Here is a 20,375-nt window from a genome sequence, read left to right on the forward strand (position 1 = left end):
AGTTTAAGGATTACAATGGCTTCCCCCCACCATAATTTCCCTCCCACTTGCACCCCTACCATCTCTCACTCCCTCTCCCATTCCATTCACATCAAGATTCATTTTCAATTATCTTTATATACAGAAGATCGATTTAGTATATATTAAGTAAAGATTTCATCAGTTTGCACCCACACAGAACATAAAGTGTAAAATACTGTTTCAGTACTAGTTATAGCATTACTTCACATTGGACAACACACTAAGGATAGAGATCCCACATGAGAAGTAAGTACACAGTGACTCCTGTTGACTTAACAAATTGACACTCTTGTTTATGGTGTCAGTAATCTCCCTAGGCTCTCATCATGAGTTGCAAGGCTATGGAAGCCTTTTGAGTTTGCCAACTTCGATCTTATTCTGACAGGGTCATAGTCAAGGTGGAAGTTCTCTCCTCCCTTCAGAGAAAGGTACCTCCTTCTTTGACTGTGAAATACTTAAACATTTTAAAATTTTAAGCTGATTTATCTGTAATGTTTTTTATTTATCTATTTTGTAAAAATTTTGGTGATTAATTAAAGTCTTCTAGTGCTGTCAGTTTCCTGGTTTGAGCAATGTTTCTGTACCCTCTCCTCTCTATAACATTATTGTCTTGAATGTTTCCTCTGTGTACACTCACAAGCATATCAGGCAACATTTTCATTTTTACTCTGACTGTAAAATACAGTTTAGAGGAGCTGGTGCCACAGTATAGCAAGTGTAGCCACTGCCTGCGATGCTGGCATCCCATATGAGTGCTGGTTCAAGTCCAGGATGCTCCACCTCTGATCCAGCTCCCTGCTAATGCACCTGGGGAAGCAGCAGAAGATGGCCCAAGTGCTTGGGCCCATGCACCCATGTGGGAGACCTGGAAAAAACTCCTGGCTCATGGCTTTATTCTGGCCCAGCCCTTGCTGATGCGGCCATTTGAGGACTGAACCAGAGGGACACAGATCTCTTTCTCTGTCCCACCTCTCTCTCTGTTCAAATAAATAAATAAGCTCTCTTTTTAAAAAAATACAATTTAGAAAACTTAAGAAAAGGAAATCCTACTGTATTCATTATGTTATTGTTTATCATATTTTCCTTTTCTAGTATTTCAAGATTCTTTCTTCATAATTTCATTTCATTTCTACCTAGAGAAAACCTCCTTTCAACACCCTTTTGGGATTGTCTGCTAGAATCCTATGTCAGTTTCACCGTTGATCACTGAAAGTAAGAGTCTATGTCAGAAATTTCATCCTTCAGCACTTGAAAAATATTGTGTCATTTCTGGCCTCTGTGGTTTCTGAACAGAAATGTGCTGTTAATGTGAGCTGTTTTCCCCTAAGTGCAGATAATGCATCTCTCCCACTAACAAAACAATCTGTGTTTTATTTTGGTTACTGTATTTTTTGAGTTCTAAAATTTCTATGGCTCACACAACCATTAAGTTGCCTATATCCTGCAGATCACCTGGGTTCAACCCCCAGCTCCAGTTCCTGACTCCCACTTCCTGCTTATGCAGACCCTGGGAGGCAGCAGTGATGGCTCAAGTGACTGGGTTCCCATCATCCATGTGGGAGACCTAGTTTTCATTCCTGCCTTCTGCCTTTACAAAATGAACAAACAGATGGGAGACATTCTCTCTCTCTCTCTCTCTTTTCTCTCTCTCTTCTGTTTCTCTGTATTCATCTCTATCTGCCTCCCAAATACATTTTAAAAATTTTAACACAATAAAAAAAGAAATGTACATTTGGTTCTTTGTATTTTCTGTTTATTGGCTGAGTATTCTTTCTTGCTGAATTTCTATGAATTTCTATTTTTTCATTGGTTTTAAGTGTTTGCATTTTCATTGAATTATTTTAATTATAGCTGTTTTAAAAATATTTTTTAAAATATGGTTATATTTATTTGAAAAATGAGTGACAGAGTATGGAGTACAGGGAGAGAGAGAGAGAGAAGAGAGGGAGAGGGAGACAGAGAGAGAGATGATGCATCTACTGTTTCACTTCCCGAATTCCTGCAATAGCCAGGGCTGGGCCAGGCTGAAGCCAGGAGCTAGGAACTCCATCCAGCTCTCCCACGTGCACAGCAGGTATCCAAATACTTAGGCAAGCTTGCTGTGTCTGCCAGCTGCATTAGCAGGAAACTGGATTTAAAGCATGAAGTAGCCAGGACTTAGGACTTCTGATACAGAATATGGGCGACCCAAGATGCAGCTTAACCCACTGTGCCAAAACACCAGACCTGCCTGATGCCTTAAAATCTTTGACAGATAATCTCTGTCATCTTAGTGTTAGGATTTGTTGATTATTTTCTTTTGCTTTTCATTCTTCTTGGTTCTTAGTTTTTTACCTTCTTGGTTTTAAATCTTCCTGGTTCTTAGTATGTTGAGCATTTTACTATGAAAGCCTGTTCATTGTGGCTGTTATGTTAGAAGACCTGAATCATCTTTAGACATCTCTTTCAGCCTACTTAGGTGGACACCTCTTTGTAGCAAAAGGGAAGTGGTGGCAGTGCTGCATCATCACCACCAAGGGTTAAAAGTCTGTGTTCCTCACTTGGCTTCTGTTGACACTTGAGAGAGATAGGGTCATCAGCCACGCCAGACAGGGCTGGGGGCTCAGCTCTTATCTAGGCTCCCACTAATATTTCTCTTGCTGGAATTAGTAGGAGTACTTAGTTACACTCTCTCATGTGGTCTCCAGTGACTGAGTCGACATCTAGGTGTCAACAGAAGCCAAGTACATGTCTTGTTGCTTCAGGACCATGGTGAAAGTCCACCATGACTTCCCTGATCCTACTCCAGTGCAGTGTGAGAGGGGGGATCTCATTGTTCCTGGGTGGGTGTAGAAATAGATTCCGTTGACATCAAGGGGGGCGGGTTGCATCTATTGCCTGTCAGGGTCAAAAGTCCTGGCTACCTACTTGCTTTAACACTACCCACATTTGTGGAATGGGAAGGGGACTTCATTATTGCTTCATGGGGGTAAAAGGCTAGGCTCTGTTGGCACCATGATGGGGAGGGGAAAAGCTGAGCTGTGTGTGGGCAAAGTGTTGCTACTACCTGCAGGAGATTAATGCCCTGGACCTACTTAAGCTTCTCTGACATCACCTAGTCCCGGGGATTGATTTGTGTCTTTAGAGTCTGGGTAGGATGAAATGCAAGCTCTTCAAGTGTCCCTTGATGGTGTGGTTGAGAATGAAGCCTCAGGTTTCTTTCTTACAGTTTTCAGGTCTGAGGGAAGCATTTTTGTTTACATTGGTTTAATCCCCACTGTTTAAAAAAATCCCCTGCTGCCTGTAAATTTGCTATCTTGATTGCCCTCTCCTGGTCCTTTTATTAGAGAGATGAGGCTTTTATTGGGGCTTTTTCTGTCTGCTACCTTGGCATTTCCAGGCTGTCATCTTCTTCAGCTGAAGTCTTGGATACCCAAAGCAGAACTAAAACTCCAGGAGCACACAACCACTTCCTTGAGTCCAAAGGTCCCTAGCTGCCATGCGTACTTCAGTCCACTTATTGTTGTTTTGTCGCCCAGGTAATCTCCAAGGATTTTGGTTGTACCCACTGGAGAAATAGGGCAGAGTACATTTACTGCCTCTTTCCCTTTGGTTAAGTCCCAGGGTATTCTTTTTTTGATTTGTTTTATAAATAATTTTTTTTAAAAGCAGAAGCAGAATCAACAGTATTTTCATCTTAACAGGCAACTGCTACATCAGTGTCTTCTTAAACATGTGTCATTTTGGATCAAGGAGATGCTCAGCGGGCACATGCATGGGGGCATTTGTGATGGTTCTTTCCTCCAGGTCCTGAACGCTGGCTGCCAGAGATGACCACTGTCACAGGTTTCAGGATGTCTATGCGCACACAATTTGCAACAATCCCTAGGTGACTGAATCACAATTAAGTAAAATGAGCTGGGTAACCTAAAAACCAAAAACGGGAGGAAAAGTCCAAGTAAAGGGAAAAGAGTTGGGAGCATTGTTGTGGGAGATGGATCATTATCACATGGTCGAAGACAGGCAACAATATCTACAGAGGCAGCCAAAGGAATGGTTCGCGATCCCTGGAGAGCGAGGGTATGGCCAGGAGTGAGAGCGCGGATGCGGGAAAGTGGGTGAACAACTTCAGGGCTCAGACCTGTGGTTCGCCAGAGAGAAAGGGAGGGGAGGAGACCCGGCCGCGGGGCGGGGAGAGAGAAATGCTGTCGGAGTCCCCTCTGCTGCCTGGCGCGGGCAGCCGCCGCAAACGCTCCGAGGGAGCCTCGGGCAACTGAGACGGGGCCGCGCTGCAGCCTGGCAAGCGCTGGACAGAGGTCTGGGCGTTGGCCAAGCACTCTTGAAAGGCCAGCCGGGCGGCGCGAGGCAACCACCGCGCGGTCGCACGCTAGGCGCTTCGCGGCCAGGAGGAGCCGCCGCCCCGGCCGAAGCGCTTCTGTGTCCGCGCGTCTGTCCCTGCGCTCTGGGAACCCGGTCCTCGCTCCGTAGATTTCCCATCCTTCGCCCGCACTTGGCGCCTTTCTTCTCCACGCGCCCTTAACAATGGATGGCAATTCACCGCTCCCTGTATCCAGGTAAGAGCCAGCGTCCTCTGTGTCCAACCCAATGTCCCTCAAACTCCCTGCCGCGTTCCGGGTAGCTGGAGAACTTGCCCCTGGGCGCTCCGGTTTGCTCGGGGCTCCTATGGACCAGACTAGGGTATCTGCCGGTGCAAACAAGTTCAACCCAATCTAGGGGAGCTGCTCTCGGGTGATGGTGGTCCCTGTTAACTGCCCCACAAGGCGCGATCCTGGGTGGGGCCTGGGCGCTGGAGCGGCGCTGGGTTGGGGGCAGCTGGTGTTGGCGTCTAGGGCCCTGGGACTGCTGCTCTTCGGGCTGGGAGCAGGACGCACCAAGGAGCGCAGGCAAAGAGATTTCGAGCCTTGTGGAGAGCACAGTTCAGAAGTAGGGATGGAAAAGGAGACGGCAGGTGTAGGGGAAGGTATCTCCACTCCCGTCCATCTTGACTTGGGCGTGTCTGGCGCTTGCTGAATAAGTGTGGACGTGGAGGGAGATCACCGTTTACCCGCGACCCGCACCTCCACTGCGCCCAGTGGAGATTCCGGGATATAAAAGGTCTCGGTCCCCTCCAACCTTCAGCTCCCAGGCTGTCCACACCCTCTGGCCATCAGAGAGTACCTCCTTGAACCTCCCCTGCGGTGCGTGTCAGCTGTCCGCAGGCGGGGTAGGTTTGGGACGCCCCTTAGACTTGGCCAGGTGGCAAGCAATGTATTTTCTGTGGTTCACATCGCTTGCTTCCTCTTTCTGTTCCTTTCAGGCTCATTCTTTCGGAATTTAAGAACATGGGATTTTTATGCTTCTTCCTCTCCCCACCCCCATAAGCCTCCGGGGCAAATTCAGGTTCTGTCTCTGGCTGTGTCCCTCCACCTGGGCAGATGGCTTTTGCGCTCTGCGCGCTGAGCGCAGAGGATGCTGTCGCTCCAGGGAGAGTGAGTCGCACCGCGTCCGGCGCAGCCCCACCCCTCCTGGGCAAGGGCTCAGGGTTGATCTTGTCATCCCTGCCTTCCTTTTTCCCTCAAGCAGACAACTGGGTGGCTCCCAGCCGAGAATATCAGGCAGGCGCGGGAGTAGAGGCTTTACGCTCGGATTCTTGGAGAGCGACGAAAGGCAGCATCCACAGGCTAGGGCGCGAGTGCAGCTGAGCCTACACTGCCTGGAAGCAGGGATGGGGGAGGCGGAGGACAGAGGCTGCCTGTCGCTGGCGTCGAAGGTTGCCATCTAGAGACTGCAGTATTTATGTTCGGGATGGAACCACGTTCCCAGCTCCTCGGGCACCGACTTTGTCCCTAAGATGGGGTTAGCACAGGGCTCCGAAAAGACCTGAGGTGGTTCTGTGCATGGCCTGAAGCAGTTCTTCAGGGAAACGTCTCTAACACCTGGGCCAGACAGTCCCATAGCCAGCAGGTCTTTTTATTCTGCCCTAATGCACAAAGAGGACTGTAGGAACTGTGGGGAAGATTTTTAGAACTTTCAAGACATTGGCTTTTAGGTGAAAGTGTATTGTGTGTTGAAATTCACATAAATTGGTGGTCCCACTTCCTGGGATAGGTTTACCCATCTATCCTGTTGCCTAAGACAAGTGGTCATTAGCACTGAAATGTTAAGTTGAGTGGCTGCACCATTCCAACAGAGACACTTTTGATGACAGATTGCTTAGTGTAAATCCAGTTTTACAGACCTATGCAGCTGTGCCTGAATCATTATTATATTTCTACTCAAATGCTGGCACATTTTCTAAAATATTAGAAACACAATTTGCCCATAATCTCTTAAAATTATTTCTAGTGCAGAAGTAGAAAATGATCCTATGAAGAGCAAACTAACTGCAGTGATATTACTCTGTGTCTTGTAGTAGCTTATTAAAATCTTAATATAGATTTAGCATCAGCTACAGCAAATTAACCCTTTTGATATGTTTATTCATCAACAAAGATCAGATTAATTTCAGCTATTTTATTAGCATCCCAGTCATACAAATTTAACTCCAAATAGATGAGTTCATTCAGTCTTCTATTTCACTGACTGTGAAGAACACAATTTCTTTTCTGTAAAATTTAATTGAAAGCCATAGGAATTGGTATGCAAAAAAAAAGGAAAACTTGAATTTTGAAATGATGTATACACATCATGTCTTACACAAATCACTTGTCCACAAAACTTTGAATTTTAAATAGTTGATGATTAGTTACTCTAGTCAGGCTATTTCAAGAAAACAGTGATGATCAGGGCGTACCAAATGGCAATCGATCAAGGTTTATTCCGTCCAAATATGAAACATTTTCAGCGTCTTGTAAAATTAAGTTGTGATCCTAAGTTATTGTTTCTCCTAAGGTTTGTAATATAATTTAATACATTCTGTTTAACAAATGGACTGAGAAAACAAAATTATTTACTAAGATATTGATTTAACTATAAAATATATTTTTCTGTTAGTTTTCCTGTTTTCTTAAAACATTAAATTAAGCAAAGACATAACTGACTAAATTTTGAATCAGATAATAGTCTGTAAAGATTAAAGTCAAAACTTAATTTGACTGATGTACTTTAACTTTAAAATGTTTGGTTTAAACAATATTTATGGTTCTTTCAGTTATTGTACTATACTATTTTATCTCTGTGAAAGTTCCAACTCATTTGTACTATGGAGATTTTAACTTTTAAAATGGACAGTAAGTTATATTGTTACACTATGATTTTCTTAAAATTACTGGCTATTAAAGCTGGAAGTTGTCTCCAATAAGGAAACTGTACTAAGGAGAGATTAACTGTTCCCCATGTGAGTTCCATTGTAAACCCAGAAGTTAAGCATTTCCTGACTAGTACTAGGGAAGGGCTTTTATATATATATATAACTGAAGATTTTGGTAGATGTTCTTTCGTCATCAACTGCATGAAAAGTTTAATTTGCTACATATTAAGAAACAAAGGACATTAAAATCTGCTCCCCATCGTGTTCTATGGCACATCATATTACAATAGAGCAGTTTCTCCTTAGAGAAGGGCAAGTAGGGTTCACGAACATCAGTTAACTAGTGTGTGTCTACTAAGGTTTATACTTCATCAAGTATCATCCAAATATCAGTTTATTTGATCATCACATCCCTGGGAATTAATTATGACAGATATTATCTCTACTTCCTATCTAAAAACTCTGAGGCAAAAAGAATTAAATAAAACAAAATTTTATTTTAATGCCCATACAATAACATGTAGTAGAACAAGTTCATCAACAAAGTTTGCCCAGCTTGAAGTCCAATTTTCGTCTTGTATTGATTGAAAATCCACACTATTTCAAATGGAGGGGGGGATTCTAGTACACAGTTCAGATAAACCCTGATGTCGTTAGAACACATGAGGGCAGCCTAAAAAACCAGCAAGTGCTGAAAATATTTTTTTTTTTTGCAACCAGAAATAGGTTTTCACTATGACCATATCGAAACCTGAATTTCAAGTTTAAGAAAGAGCTTTCTCTTCCTTCCTAAATGTTGACTTTTTATACTGTATTCCTGTTTTGTTGATGTTCTTTTTCCTTGCCTACTAGGTTCTATTTTGATAATTAAGGTTTTATATGTAACTTAGAGAAAATGTTGACAACATGGTCTATATTTATTTAGTTTTCCTGTCCGTTTATTTTAAACAATCTAAAGGTTAATCTAGGTTAATCTAGTAAACTAAAATTCATCAAAATCTCAATATTTTATCTCTCAGAATATTATATCTTCTGGGACAAAGCAACTGATTATAGTCTAATGGAGCAAATAATTCAATGCTGTATACTAGACTGAAGTTTTCTGTCATTTTCTTTATTGAGAGGCCACAGGTTTTTAAATTCATGCAAAAGGAAGAATCTCAAGAGTCCAAGTTCATTTCTGTTTCTTATTTATGAAAAATTCTCAGAAAAGATTAATCAATTACTTTGAGAATCAAGGAGAAAAATACCAGAAAAACAACCTTACCTCAACCTTAGATCATTGTCTGTCATGGAATGCATGTTCTCAAAGCCAAGCATGCCCCCCAGTTCATTAGTCCCAGGGTAATGCCATCCAAGAGGTACAATTTTCTACAGGGAGAAACTAGGAATTAGTAACTCTCTCATTAGGACTCTGAACACCCACCTTGCTGTTGGGCAATGAGTATCTGTTGAAGAGAGGGGAACTCTGAATGCAATTTACAAGAGGAACAACTTTATGGAAAATCGTAAAGTCTTTGATCAACATTACACTTTAAATAGTGGCAATGTTCATTGGCCATTGATTCCTCTCCATGGAGTTCCTTTGGTTATATATGTATCTACTGTTAAATAACAAACACCCAAATAAACTATTAGAATCCATCTTGTCTGCCTTAGGCAGGTATTACTCATTTGAATGGAGTTTTTCTCTGTGAGGGTTTCAGCGGCAAAGGATTGTAAGAAAGTGAAAAGGGAAAAGTGATGTGTTTGATAATTGGAGACAGATGGTTACTCCTGTTCTGATTGTGGCTGCCTGGGTAACCTACCCAACTTGTAACTCTTTCACCTTTTCCTAGATTCACTGATGTATTTTAGATAGATCTTTTAAGTCCCTTTTACTTCTAACATTCTATAATGTCACAGCCTTAGTATCTCACTGACTCTCAATTGAGTACAATATTAATGATCACCTCACTCTCTTGAAAGAGATAAATGAAAGTAGAGATTTAAATACCTGAAGCAATACCCACAGGAACCACCCCCCACCCAGTGCCAGAGAATTCCCATCTTAGAGAATGGTTGGTCTGTTTTTAATGCTTCCCCTACATAAAGAGCTGCATTATGTTTACAGAAGGCTTAATGAAAGCTTACTCTTTTAAAGAAGATAACACAGTGATCAAGACCCTGCTTTTATCCTGTGAGTTATATATAGTCAGGATGATGTTACCCAGGAGGTGAATCATTTTTGTCAACTGGGAAATATTAGCACTTGTAGTGCTTCTATTCCTTCCAAGGCAGATGTGAGGATAGATTGAATTGCTGTGTGTGCAAAGTATAGGAATAGGCAATCTGTGGCTATTGTTGTCTGTCATACTAATAAACTCCTCTAAACATGATTATTTCATGGAAGATTTTTAAAATCAATACTGGTGAATTGCTCACATAACTTGAGCTTGAAGTCTACTTTATTTGACATCAGCAGACTTCAGAACTCTTTTTTTTTCTTTGCTTTTAATGTATATATAACTTTATATTCATTTATTTATTTAAACATTTATTCATTTATTTGAAAGGCAGAGAGTTACTGAGAGGCAGAAGAGAGAGAGGGAAGTCTTCCATCCACTGGTTCACTCTGCAAATGGCTGCAATGGCCGGAGCTGAGCTGATCCAAAGAGAGGAACCTGGAGCTTCTTCTGAGTCTCCCATGAGGGTGCAGGGGCCCAAGGACTTGGGCCATCTTCCACTGGTTTCCCAGGCCATAGCAAAGAGCTGGATTAAAAGTAGAGCAGTCAGGACTCAAACCAGTGCCCACATGGAATGTCAGCACTGCAGACGGCATCTTCACCCACTTCGCCACAGTGCTGGCCTCTCTATGACTTTATATTTAAACCTGTTTCTTGAGGACAAGTTATTGAATCATTTTTTTATTTCATCTGAAAATCTCTTTCTTTACAATGATGTATTTAGGCCATTTACAGTTATTATGATTTTACATAGTGCTTGATTAACATTCACCAACTAACTAGCTGTTTTCTATTTGTGATATCTCTTGTTTATTTTCTTTTCTTTCTTTTCTGCTTTGTTTTGAGTTGAAAATTTTTAATGATTTATGTTTCATCTCTTCCATTGATTTCTTTACATATTGCTAAAGTATTTGTGATTGCCCTAGAGTAAAGAATATGCATATTTTTATTATTCAAAATCTACTTTCAAATTATAATACACAACTTCACATTCACTGTTAGGTTTCATAAATATGCATTCCAAATTTCTCCTCTGATCTCTGTGTTATTATTTTTATATATTTTATTTATTTTTTTAAAAGACATATTTACTCAGTTTGAAGGTCAAAGTTAGAGAGAGGGAGAGACAGAGAGAGATAATCTGTCTACTGGTTCACTTCCCAGATGCTCATAACAGCCAGGGGTGGGCTCCACCAAAGCTGCTTCATCAAGCTCTCCCACATGGATGGTAGGGGCCCAAAGACTTCAGCCATTTTCCACTGTTTTTACCAGATGGATAGCAAGATGCTGAATTGGAAGTGGAGCATCCAGGACATGTACTGGTGCCCATGTGGAATGCCAGAGTCACAGGCAGTGGCTTTACCCACTGCACCAAAACACTGGCCCTGTATATATTTTATTTTTGTAAGTGCTGTAAATATATTATATATTACTATGCTGACTTTCAGCCACCAGATGCTTTTTTTTATTATTTTTTAGAAAACATTTATTCAATAAATATAAATTTCAAAGTACAACTTTTGGATTATAGTGGTTCCCCCCCCCATAACCACCCTCCCACCTGCAAACCATCCCATCTCCTACTCCCTCTCCCACCCATTATTCATTAAGATTCATTTTTAATTATCTTTATATACAGAAGATCAACTTAGTATATACTAAGTAAAGATTTCAACAGATTGCACCCATACAGATACACAAAGTATAAAGTACTGTTTGAATACTAGTTTTACCATTAATTTGCATAGCAACACATTAAAGACAGAGATCCTACATGGGGAGTAGGTGCACAGTGACTCCTGTTGTTGATTTAACAATTGACATTCTTATTTATGACGTCAGTAATCACCGGAGGCTATTGTCATGAGCTGCCAAGGCTATGGAAACCTCTCGAGTTCACAAACGTCGCCCTTATTCAGACAAGGCCATGATCAAAGTGGAAGTCCTCTCCCTTCAGAGAAAGGTACCTCCTTATTTGGTGACCTGTTCTTTCCACTGGGATCTCACTCACAGAGATCTTTCATTTAGGTCATTTTATTTTTTTTTTATTTTTTATTTTTTATTTATTTATTTATTTATTTTTGCCACAGTGTCTTGGCTTTCCATGCCTGAGAGACTCTCATGGGCTTTTTAGCCAGATCTGAATGCTTAAGGGCTGATTCTGAGACCAGAGTGCTGTTTAGGGCATTTGCCATTCTATGAGTCTGCTGTGTATTCCACTTCCCATATTGGGTCATTCTCTCCTTTTTAATTCTATTCATTATTATTAGCATACACCACCAGATGCTTTTTAGAACAATTAGATGGAAAATAGTGAATTAGATTTTACTTACACTTACTCCATTTCTCATACTTCATTTGTATGGATCTAAGTTTCTACTGAGTATCACACACCTTCTGTACAAATAATTTTCTTTAATACTTCCAGTATGATAGATTGGCTGGCAATGAATTCTCTTACTTTTTGCTTGTCTGAGAAAGAGTATTTCTCCTTTATTTTGTGAAATATACTTTTTATGAACATAGGGTTCCGAGTTGGTAGCTGATGAAGTTTTTCTCTTCATTGTTTTAAAGGTATTATTGCTTTGTCTTTTGACTTTTATGGTTTATACCAAGAAGATGTTTCAGTCCTTCAATATTTTCTATATCAGGTTAATCCTTCAATATTTTCTCTTTATCTGTTGTGTACAGTGACTTGAGTGTGACATGAGTGTGTGTGTGTGTGTGTGTGTGTGTTGAGCTTTTACTTACCCTGCCTGAGTCCTGAGTCTATGATTCAGTGTTATTATGAAAAAAAGTTCACCCATGATTTTTTCAAATATGCTTTCTTTCTCAACCTCTTTCTTTGCCTTCTAGAATTCCCATTGACATGTATTAGAATACAGTTTGTGGATACTCTTTTTTTTATTATTTTTTCTTCTTTTGTTTCAGATTAATAATTTTTATCGAAGTATCATTAAGTTAATTGATTTTTGGTAATCATTTGGATTAATTTTACTAATGAATTTTTCAAATTCTTTTTCATCTGTTTATATTGTTTTCATTTGTAGAATTTCCACTTGTTTGTACCTTATAGTTTTCATTTCTCTGGCAAAATTACCCATAAATTTCATACTTTCATATTTTCTGTTAGAACCATTACAATAATAATTACTTTAAATTTGATTTTTAGTATGAATTGTAGGGGCTGGCACCATGCCTCACTTGGTTAATCCTCCACCTGCTGCACCAGCATCCCATATGGGCGCTGGGTTCTAGTCCCAGTTGATCCTCTTCCAGTCCAGCTCTCTGCTGTGGCCTGGGAGTGCAGTGGAGGATGGCCCAAGTGCTTGAGCTCCTGCACCGACATGGGAGACCAGGAAGAAGCACCTGGCTCCTGCCTTTGGATCAGCGCAGTGCCAGCCGTAGCGGCCATTTGGGGAGTGAACCACCAGAAGGAAGACCTTTCTCTCTGTCTCTCTCTCTCTCACTGTCTGTAACTCTACCTCTCAAATAAATAAATAAAATAAAAGTATGACTTGTAATGGAAAGCTACATATTTTGTGTAGGATAAGAGAATTTCCTCCAAGTGGAAATTGGAAGTTTTTCTATTTTTAAAGATGAGGAAATTAGGCACACAGAACCAGAGCTTGAACCCTAGGGTTTCACTCTCCAAATCCTCTTCTACTTGAATACATCACTATTCTTCTCTATTTCCTAATGCTTATATATTCTTACTCCAGAGGCTCCAAGACCTCCTCTTGCCAATGTTTCATTTGTTTCAGATGTTTTTGATCCTGTGTTCCAAGAATGTCATTGTCCCATATATCATGAAATACTGCAATGACTCCTGCCTCTTGATTAGCTTAGTATGTACTTGGAGCATGCCATTTTTTCTTGAATGGCTTTTGATTTAATCCTTTTCAAAATACTGTCTCTGAATCAAAAATAGCTGTGAAGACAGGCTGATGCTGTAAATGATTTTGTCAAAGCCATGGTAAGACGATGGAAATAGGGAGTAATAGTTGTTGAAGTTTTAGCACATGAATTAAAAATGTTACATCTATATCCAACAGAGGACTCTTATCCAGGCACTGAAACTCTACCTGTACACCAAGAAACATTTCTGCTTGAGATGCAACTGGTAGCATATTCTGCCATATTGCTTGAGAGAGTTTCTCATTCTGAAAAAATAATATGCAGACCAATATACCTACTTTTGCTCCTTTTATTTTAACTTTGTATTACCAGCCAACTTATTGAAATAGCTTTCTGAACCTCTTGGAGTAGTCATGGTTGTAGAAGTACAAGCTACTTCAAAACTCGTAACAGCACTGTATTACTTTTCTAATACTGCTTTATCAACTTAACACAAAATTAGTGGCTTAAACGAACACAAATGTGTTACCTCACAGTTCTGTACATTGAACATCTGACATGAATCTGACTGAGATAACAAAATCAAGCTCTCAGCAGAGCTTCATACCTTTCTGAAGGTTGAGTAGGAAAACAGGGTTGTTGCTTATTCAAGCTTCACACTTCTTGCCTTATGACAACCTTCCCCCATCTTCAGAGCCTACAGCGGAGGATTGGGTGCCTTTTCTAAATTTTATTTTTAATTTTTTAGAAGATTTATTTATTTATTTGAAAGTTGGAGTTACATGGAGAGAGATGGAGAGGCAGAGAGAGAGGTCTTCCATCCACTGGGTCACTCCCCAGATGGCCGCAAGGGCCAGAGCTGCACTGATTTGAAGCCACGCCGATCCAAAGCCAGGAGCCAGGAGCTTCTTCCTGGTCTCCCATGTGGGTGCAGGGGCCCAAGGACTTGGACCATCTTCTACTGCTTTCCCAGGCCACAGCAGAGAGCTGGATCAGAAGTAGAGCAGCTGGGACTCAACGCGGTGCTCACATGGGATGCTGGCACTGCAGGTAGCAGCTTTCTCTGCACTTCAACTTCTGATCTTCTCTTCTTTCTCACTCTTGCACTTTTAATATCACTGTGATTACATTGGACTGCTGACATGATCCAGAATATTCTCCATATACTAAGGTCATCTGATTAATATCCTTTTTTTCTCCAAAGGTTTATTTATTTATTTGAAAGGCAGAATTACAGAGAGGCAGAGGCAGAGAGAGAGAGAGAGAGTGTCTTCCATCTGCTGGTTCACTCCCCAAATGGCCACAATGGCAGGAACTGTGCCAATCCAGAGCTGGGAGTCAGGAGCTTCTTCTGGGTCTCCCACATGGGTGCAGGGGCCAAGGACTTGGCCATCTTCTGCTGTTTTCCCAGGCCATAGCAGAGAACTGGATTGGAAGTGCAGCAGCCAGGACTTGAACTGGTAACCATATGGGATGCCAGCACACAGGCAACAGCTTTACCCACTATACCACAGCACCAGCCCCTAACATCCTTACTTCTATCTTGAACCTTGATGATGCTTAGCCATATAATGTAGCAAATTCAAAGATCCCAGGGTTAGGACCTAGATGTCTTTGTTTAAGAGGGGCAGTCATTATTCAGCCTATCACATGCATAAATTAAACTAAAAATCAATCATGCTTGCTTTCAGTAACACTTGAGATTTTGCTAGGTGTGATTTCTTCTTATGTCTTCCCCTTACCATTCCTTATTTCTTTTTAAAATACAAGATAAGAGTAACAAGACTGTCACTTCTCTGTGATAGGTTAGTCATTCAATGTAGCTAAACTGAAACAACTAACCAATTTCCAAAGTTCATTCAAGTACATAGAATGTATTTCTGTATGTATGTAATGATAATGGGAAGAGGTTAGAAAAGATAGAAATGAGACTCACTCTGACTGTTTGTACAAGCAGTTAAGAAGCAGGTACTATAATTCAGCTCCAGATATTAACAACATCATGAACTGTACATATCACTTCGTAGGGCTATGGATGTGAACTGGTAAACACACTCTCCTCTTGGTATCAGTTCAACACTGCCCATTTCATAGTCTCACACAGCTGTTGCCATTTACAGATATAGAAGTATTATACCACCTACACATTTAACTCTTGCAATTTTGGGATTATGCAATTTTTCTTTTAATTTTTTAATTTAAAATGTTTTTTTCAACACATTAAAATTTTACACACTTATGAGGTATCATGTAATGTTGCAGTACGTGTACATGTCATGTAATGTCCCATCAATGCAAAAACCTATCTCTAAGCATTTATATTCTCTTTGTGGTAAAAACACTCAAAATCCTTTCATCCAGATTTCTCCCTTTCTTCTTAAGAAAAACAATGCAGCACATTGTCTACAGTCACTGTATTGTGCAACAGAACTACGGAACCTCTTACTCCTATGTAGATGTAATTTATTACCAATTACAACTTATTCCCATTCCTCTGTCTCCACTTCTTTCCCCAGCCTCTGGTAATCACAATTATATGTTGAACTTCTATGAGATCATCTTCTTTCTGACTCCACATATCAGTGAGATCATGTGTATTTTCTTTTCTATGCTGAACTTATTTCACTTAATAGTGACCTGCATTTCTGTCCATATTATTGTGAGTGACAAAATTCCATCCTTTTCATGGCAGAGTTTTATTTCATTGTTCATATGTACCACATATTCTTTATTAATTTATCAGTGGAACAGACATTTAGGTGATTTCCATTTCATAGCAATTTTGAATAATGCTGCAATAAATATGGTTGATCCAGATATCTCTTTGACAGACTAATTTCATTTTCCTTGGACACATATCCAGGAATAGGATCTCTGAATTACAGTAGTTTCATATTTAGGGTGTTAAAATAGATTTATTTATTTATTTTTTATTTATGAGGGCAGAGTGACAGAGAGAGGGAGAAAGAGAGAGAAAGTTCATACATCTGTTGATTCACTCTGCAAATGACCACAACAGTAGAGCTGGGCCAGGCTGAATCCAGTAGCCAAGAACTTCACCCTGATCTGTGTTGGGGGTGACAGGGACTCAAGCACTTGAGCCATCATCCTCTACTTCCCAGGCACATAAGCAGTGAGCTGAATTGGAAACAGAGTATCCATACTTGAACCAGTACTCATTTATGGGATGTGGGTGTCCTGAGCAGCAGCATAACCCACTATGCCTTAATGCTTGCCCTATTTCTATTTTTTTAAAAAAGAATTTCCAGTGATCATATTAGTTTACATTCCCACAAACATTGTGTAGTACATCTCTTGGTGGTTTTGATTTTCATTTCACTGATGAAAAACTGATACATTTTTTTCACGTACCCTTTGACTATTGTATGTCTTCTTTTGAGTCACGTCTGTTTAGATTGACTGCCCATTCTAACATTGGGTTATTTGCAAATGTTTTTGTTTTTGCTATTTTTGCCTTGTCAGAGCTATAACTTGCAATAACACAAATATCAATTTCTCTTTCTTTATTCTTTCATTTCTTTGTCCTTTTCTCTCATTAAAACTGTGGCAAACTTACACTTGTATTTGTATTGTATTTTGTATATTCTTATGTAGAACATACACATGTATCTTCACAAATTTTTCACAAAATCCAATATACCATAATCTATAATACTCTTTATGGGTTTTTAAATGTTATTTTGACTCCATACAATTTTCAAGATAAACAGTATTAAACTCCAAATTCCATGTTAAATCCATCTCTACTGCCTAGTGGTTGACTGAACACTAATTTTTGTAGTGTTTTCAAATATGTAATAGGAATTTTGCAGAGTAAATCATCAGGCAATATTCATTGATCACTCCATACTAACACCTTCAAGACACTGGATAAAGTTAGAAAGACAAGTCCTCTCCTTCCTTACATTATCAGTGCCAAGGTGTATACTCACAATACATGCGGGTGGAGCTACAGGTAGAACAATGAAAGAAGAAATAGTAGATACCTAGCACATGTTAACACAAGTTTGTTTTTTTCTATTTCCTAAGTGATTGTCAAACGAATTCATTCCTTCTCACATTTGGTTCTTAACAGCAAATAAGATGGCCACGTTCAGATGACCCCCAGGTTTTTTTTTTTTTTTTTTTTTTTTTTTTTTTTTTTTTTGACAGGCAGAGTGGACAGTGAGAGAGAGAGACAGAGAGAAAGGTCTTCCTTTGCCGTTGGTTCACCCTCCAATGGCCGCCGCGGCCGGCGCGCTGCGGCCGGCGCACCGCGCTGATCCGATGGCAGGAGCCAGGAGCCAGGTGCTTTTCCTGGTCTCCCATGGGGTGCAGGGCCCAAGCACCTGGGCCATCCTCCACTGCACTCCCTGGCCACAGCAGAGGGCTGGCCTGGAAGAGGGGCAACCGGGACAGAATCCGGCGCCCCAACCGGGACTAGAACCCGGTCTGCCGGCGCCGCTAGGCGGAGGATTAGCCTAGTGAGCCGCGGCGCCGGCCCCCTAGGTTCTTAATAGCAACATATAAAACATGCTTTTTGAATTACCAAGTGCTATTCTCTCTGTGTAAGAGATCCACTGGGTATGGGATATTAGAACTACAAGGAATTGGTAAAGATCGTCTTGCCCAACTCCCTTCCTTTACAGATAAACAAACCTAAGTCAAAAAAAATTACATGAGTTACTGAAATCATAGAAATATCTGGAGATACTGAAGAATTATACGCAGAGCTCTTGATTACACTTACTACTGTATTGGGATTATTTTAAGATAATTTAACGTGATTATAATCATCATCTCCAAAACATAGTTGGAGTGGTCTTCATCCATACAGGAGTGCCTGTGTTCAAACCTCAGCTCTTCTAGTTCCAAATTCTACCACTAACACTCATCCCTGGAAGCAACAGATAATGGCTCAGGAGGTTAGATCCCTGCCTTGCACATGAGAAAACTAGATTAAGTTTTATGCTCCTGGCTTCAGCCTGGCTCAGCCCTTGCTTTTGTGGGCATTTGTGGACTAAACCAGAGTATAGAGGGTCTCTCTGTATCACTTTGTCTCTGTGTCTCTCTCTGTTTTTTCAAATAAACAAAGAACAAATAAATGAAATTTAAAAATTCATAATTGAAAGCTTCAGGAAATTTTGGTATAGTAGAACATATTTATCAGCAATATCATAAAGTACAAATGATGTATATGTAACTGTTCATGTCACTTCAGCTGCCAGAATTCCCAGAAACTAACTCAAAGCTCAATTATAACAATAGTGTAGAAGTTTATGACCTCAATGTCTGTAAGGTTTTCAATTGTGTATTGACCTTTTGTTATCATTTCTATTTTCTTTAGTCCTGAACTTCAATATCTGTTTTTAATCACCTTATTATTTCTATATTTTCCTTTACATATCACAAACTCTTAGTGGAACAAGATGGGATACCCTCATTACATGCCTATCTCAGTCACTCATTTTCTTGATAAGAAATGGAAAGTAATGATTTTCCTGTATATTATAGGAATGAAAAATACAGGTGGCAAATTGTAACTCATGTAAAATAGTGGTCTATTCATGTTTAATAGACTTTCTTTAATCAATAGATGTAATTTCTTTAAAGCTATTAGTTATTAAAGTAAAATCAACTATTTAAATATATAATAAAGAAGGTGAAAATTTGTGTTATATATTTTTCAGTTACTCATTAAACATGATGCAAACACACACACAGGTATATATTCATTGGATGTATCATTAGGTGTGTATATATACAATATCCATTATACATTGAATATATTATATACATTGTACACAATATATTCTGTATTAATTTTGTGTGTGCATCTATTTGTATGTGCATATACATGCATCTATGTATATGTATAACTGCGTGTATATATATATGTATGTAAATATCTATATAAATCCATTGGATGTGACTTTGAATCAAGGGTACTAATGCCTAAAAATAGATTTTTTAAATTTTTTCCTTTTACATTTTAGTCTACTTTTCTCTCATATTACAAACATTAAATAAAATGTAAGAATCTTTATATATTTAATGCTGCTTCCAACGATATTCTATAAACATATAATATCCTCTCTTTATAATTTATTATTATCACAAGTTATACAACACATTTGATTTCTCTTTTGTGTTATAAATCTTAATTTTGAATTAAGAATGTAAAAATAGTACCATAAATGTCTTTTGATTGACTGTGCCTATAATATACTTATCCATTGATTTTCAGGATGAGTAGCCAGTTCTTCCACTTAATTTAGTCAAAGAAATAAAGAATTTTGAGAGTAATTTAAAGCAAAAATAAAACTCGGATAAAAGTAAATAATCAACTGACATTATGTTTCTCTAAGTGAAATATTAACCAATATAGTGTGCTCACCACTGACTCATGCACTCAATATAACCTGAAGATTTTTAATTTTAATTTTTTCTAAATGAGTTAACAGTGATTCAAAATCACAAATAAAAAGTTCTATTCACCTTACTTGGGTATTTTTTTTTTCAACAGATCAGTAACTTGACATGAAATTCTATTAAACTGTCAGTAGTTGTCCCTCTTGCGAAGGTGGAACTAGTTTAGTGTCTGTGTAGGAATCATTCCTTTAAGAAAATGAGCTGCAAGTCTATCACATAAATCACTCTAAAATAAGTATCCAAGGAAAATTAAATATCCAGAGACCATATTAACCAGAGAAGCTGTTACCATAATTTCAATAAAAGTCTACCCTTGTAGATCATAGTCATTCTTCATGAAGAAGAAGGAATGTGGACAAAATATTAATGAATGATAACATTCTCTTCAGTGTTAGTTTTGGGCCTGAGATATATTACAAAGGCTGACTTAGAACATTTAGAAACAGCAAACCAAAAAGGTGAAGATCTAATCCAATTTTTAAATTGGAACACCACATGAGACTAATATGGATAGTTGAGCAAAGGGAGAAAAATAGAGGGAATTCTTACAGGCTTACTGAAAAGAATGAAACATTCTGTCTTGATTGTGGTCTTCGTCACCAGGAAACAAG

General features: G+C 39.4%; 1 protein-coding gene across 3 annotated transcripts in view; it reads left to right on the forward strand.

Moving 5' to 3' along the window:
* Positions 1-4,040: 4,040 nt before the first annotated feature.
* SPHKAP (SPHK1 interactor, AKAP domain containing) overlaps positions 4,041-20,375 on the forward strand; it is a 185,953-nt gene continuing 169,618 nt past the window's right edge. For 2 of the 3 annotated variants that reach the window (XM_008259274.5, XM_008259276.5), the window contains exon 1: positions 4,414-4,574. In XM_008259274.5, the coding sequence (XP_008257496.2) occupies positions 4,547-4,574 (28 nt within the window). In that variant the 5' untranslated portion in view covers positions 4,414-4,546. Of the gene's footprint in view, positions 4,575-20,375 lie in introns of all 3 variants that reach the window. The other variant, XM_008259275.5, reaches the window with a different exon arrangement.

The sequence above is a fragment of the Oryctolagus cuniculus genome, chromosome 3 (assembly GCF_051225735.1).
Source record: "Oryctolagus cuniculus isolate XC-2025 breed Fujian yellow rabbit chromosome 3, ASM5122573v1, whole genome shotgun sequence".
NCBI lineage: Eukaryota > Metazoa > Chordata > Mammalia > Lagomorpha > Leporidae > Oryctolagus > Oryctolagus cuniculus.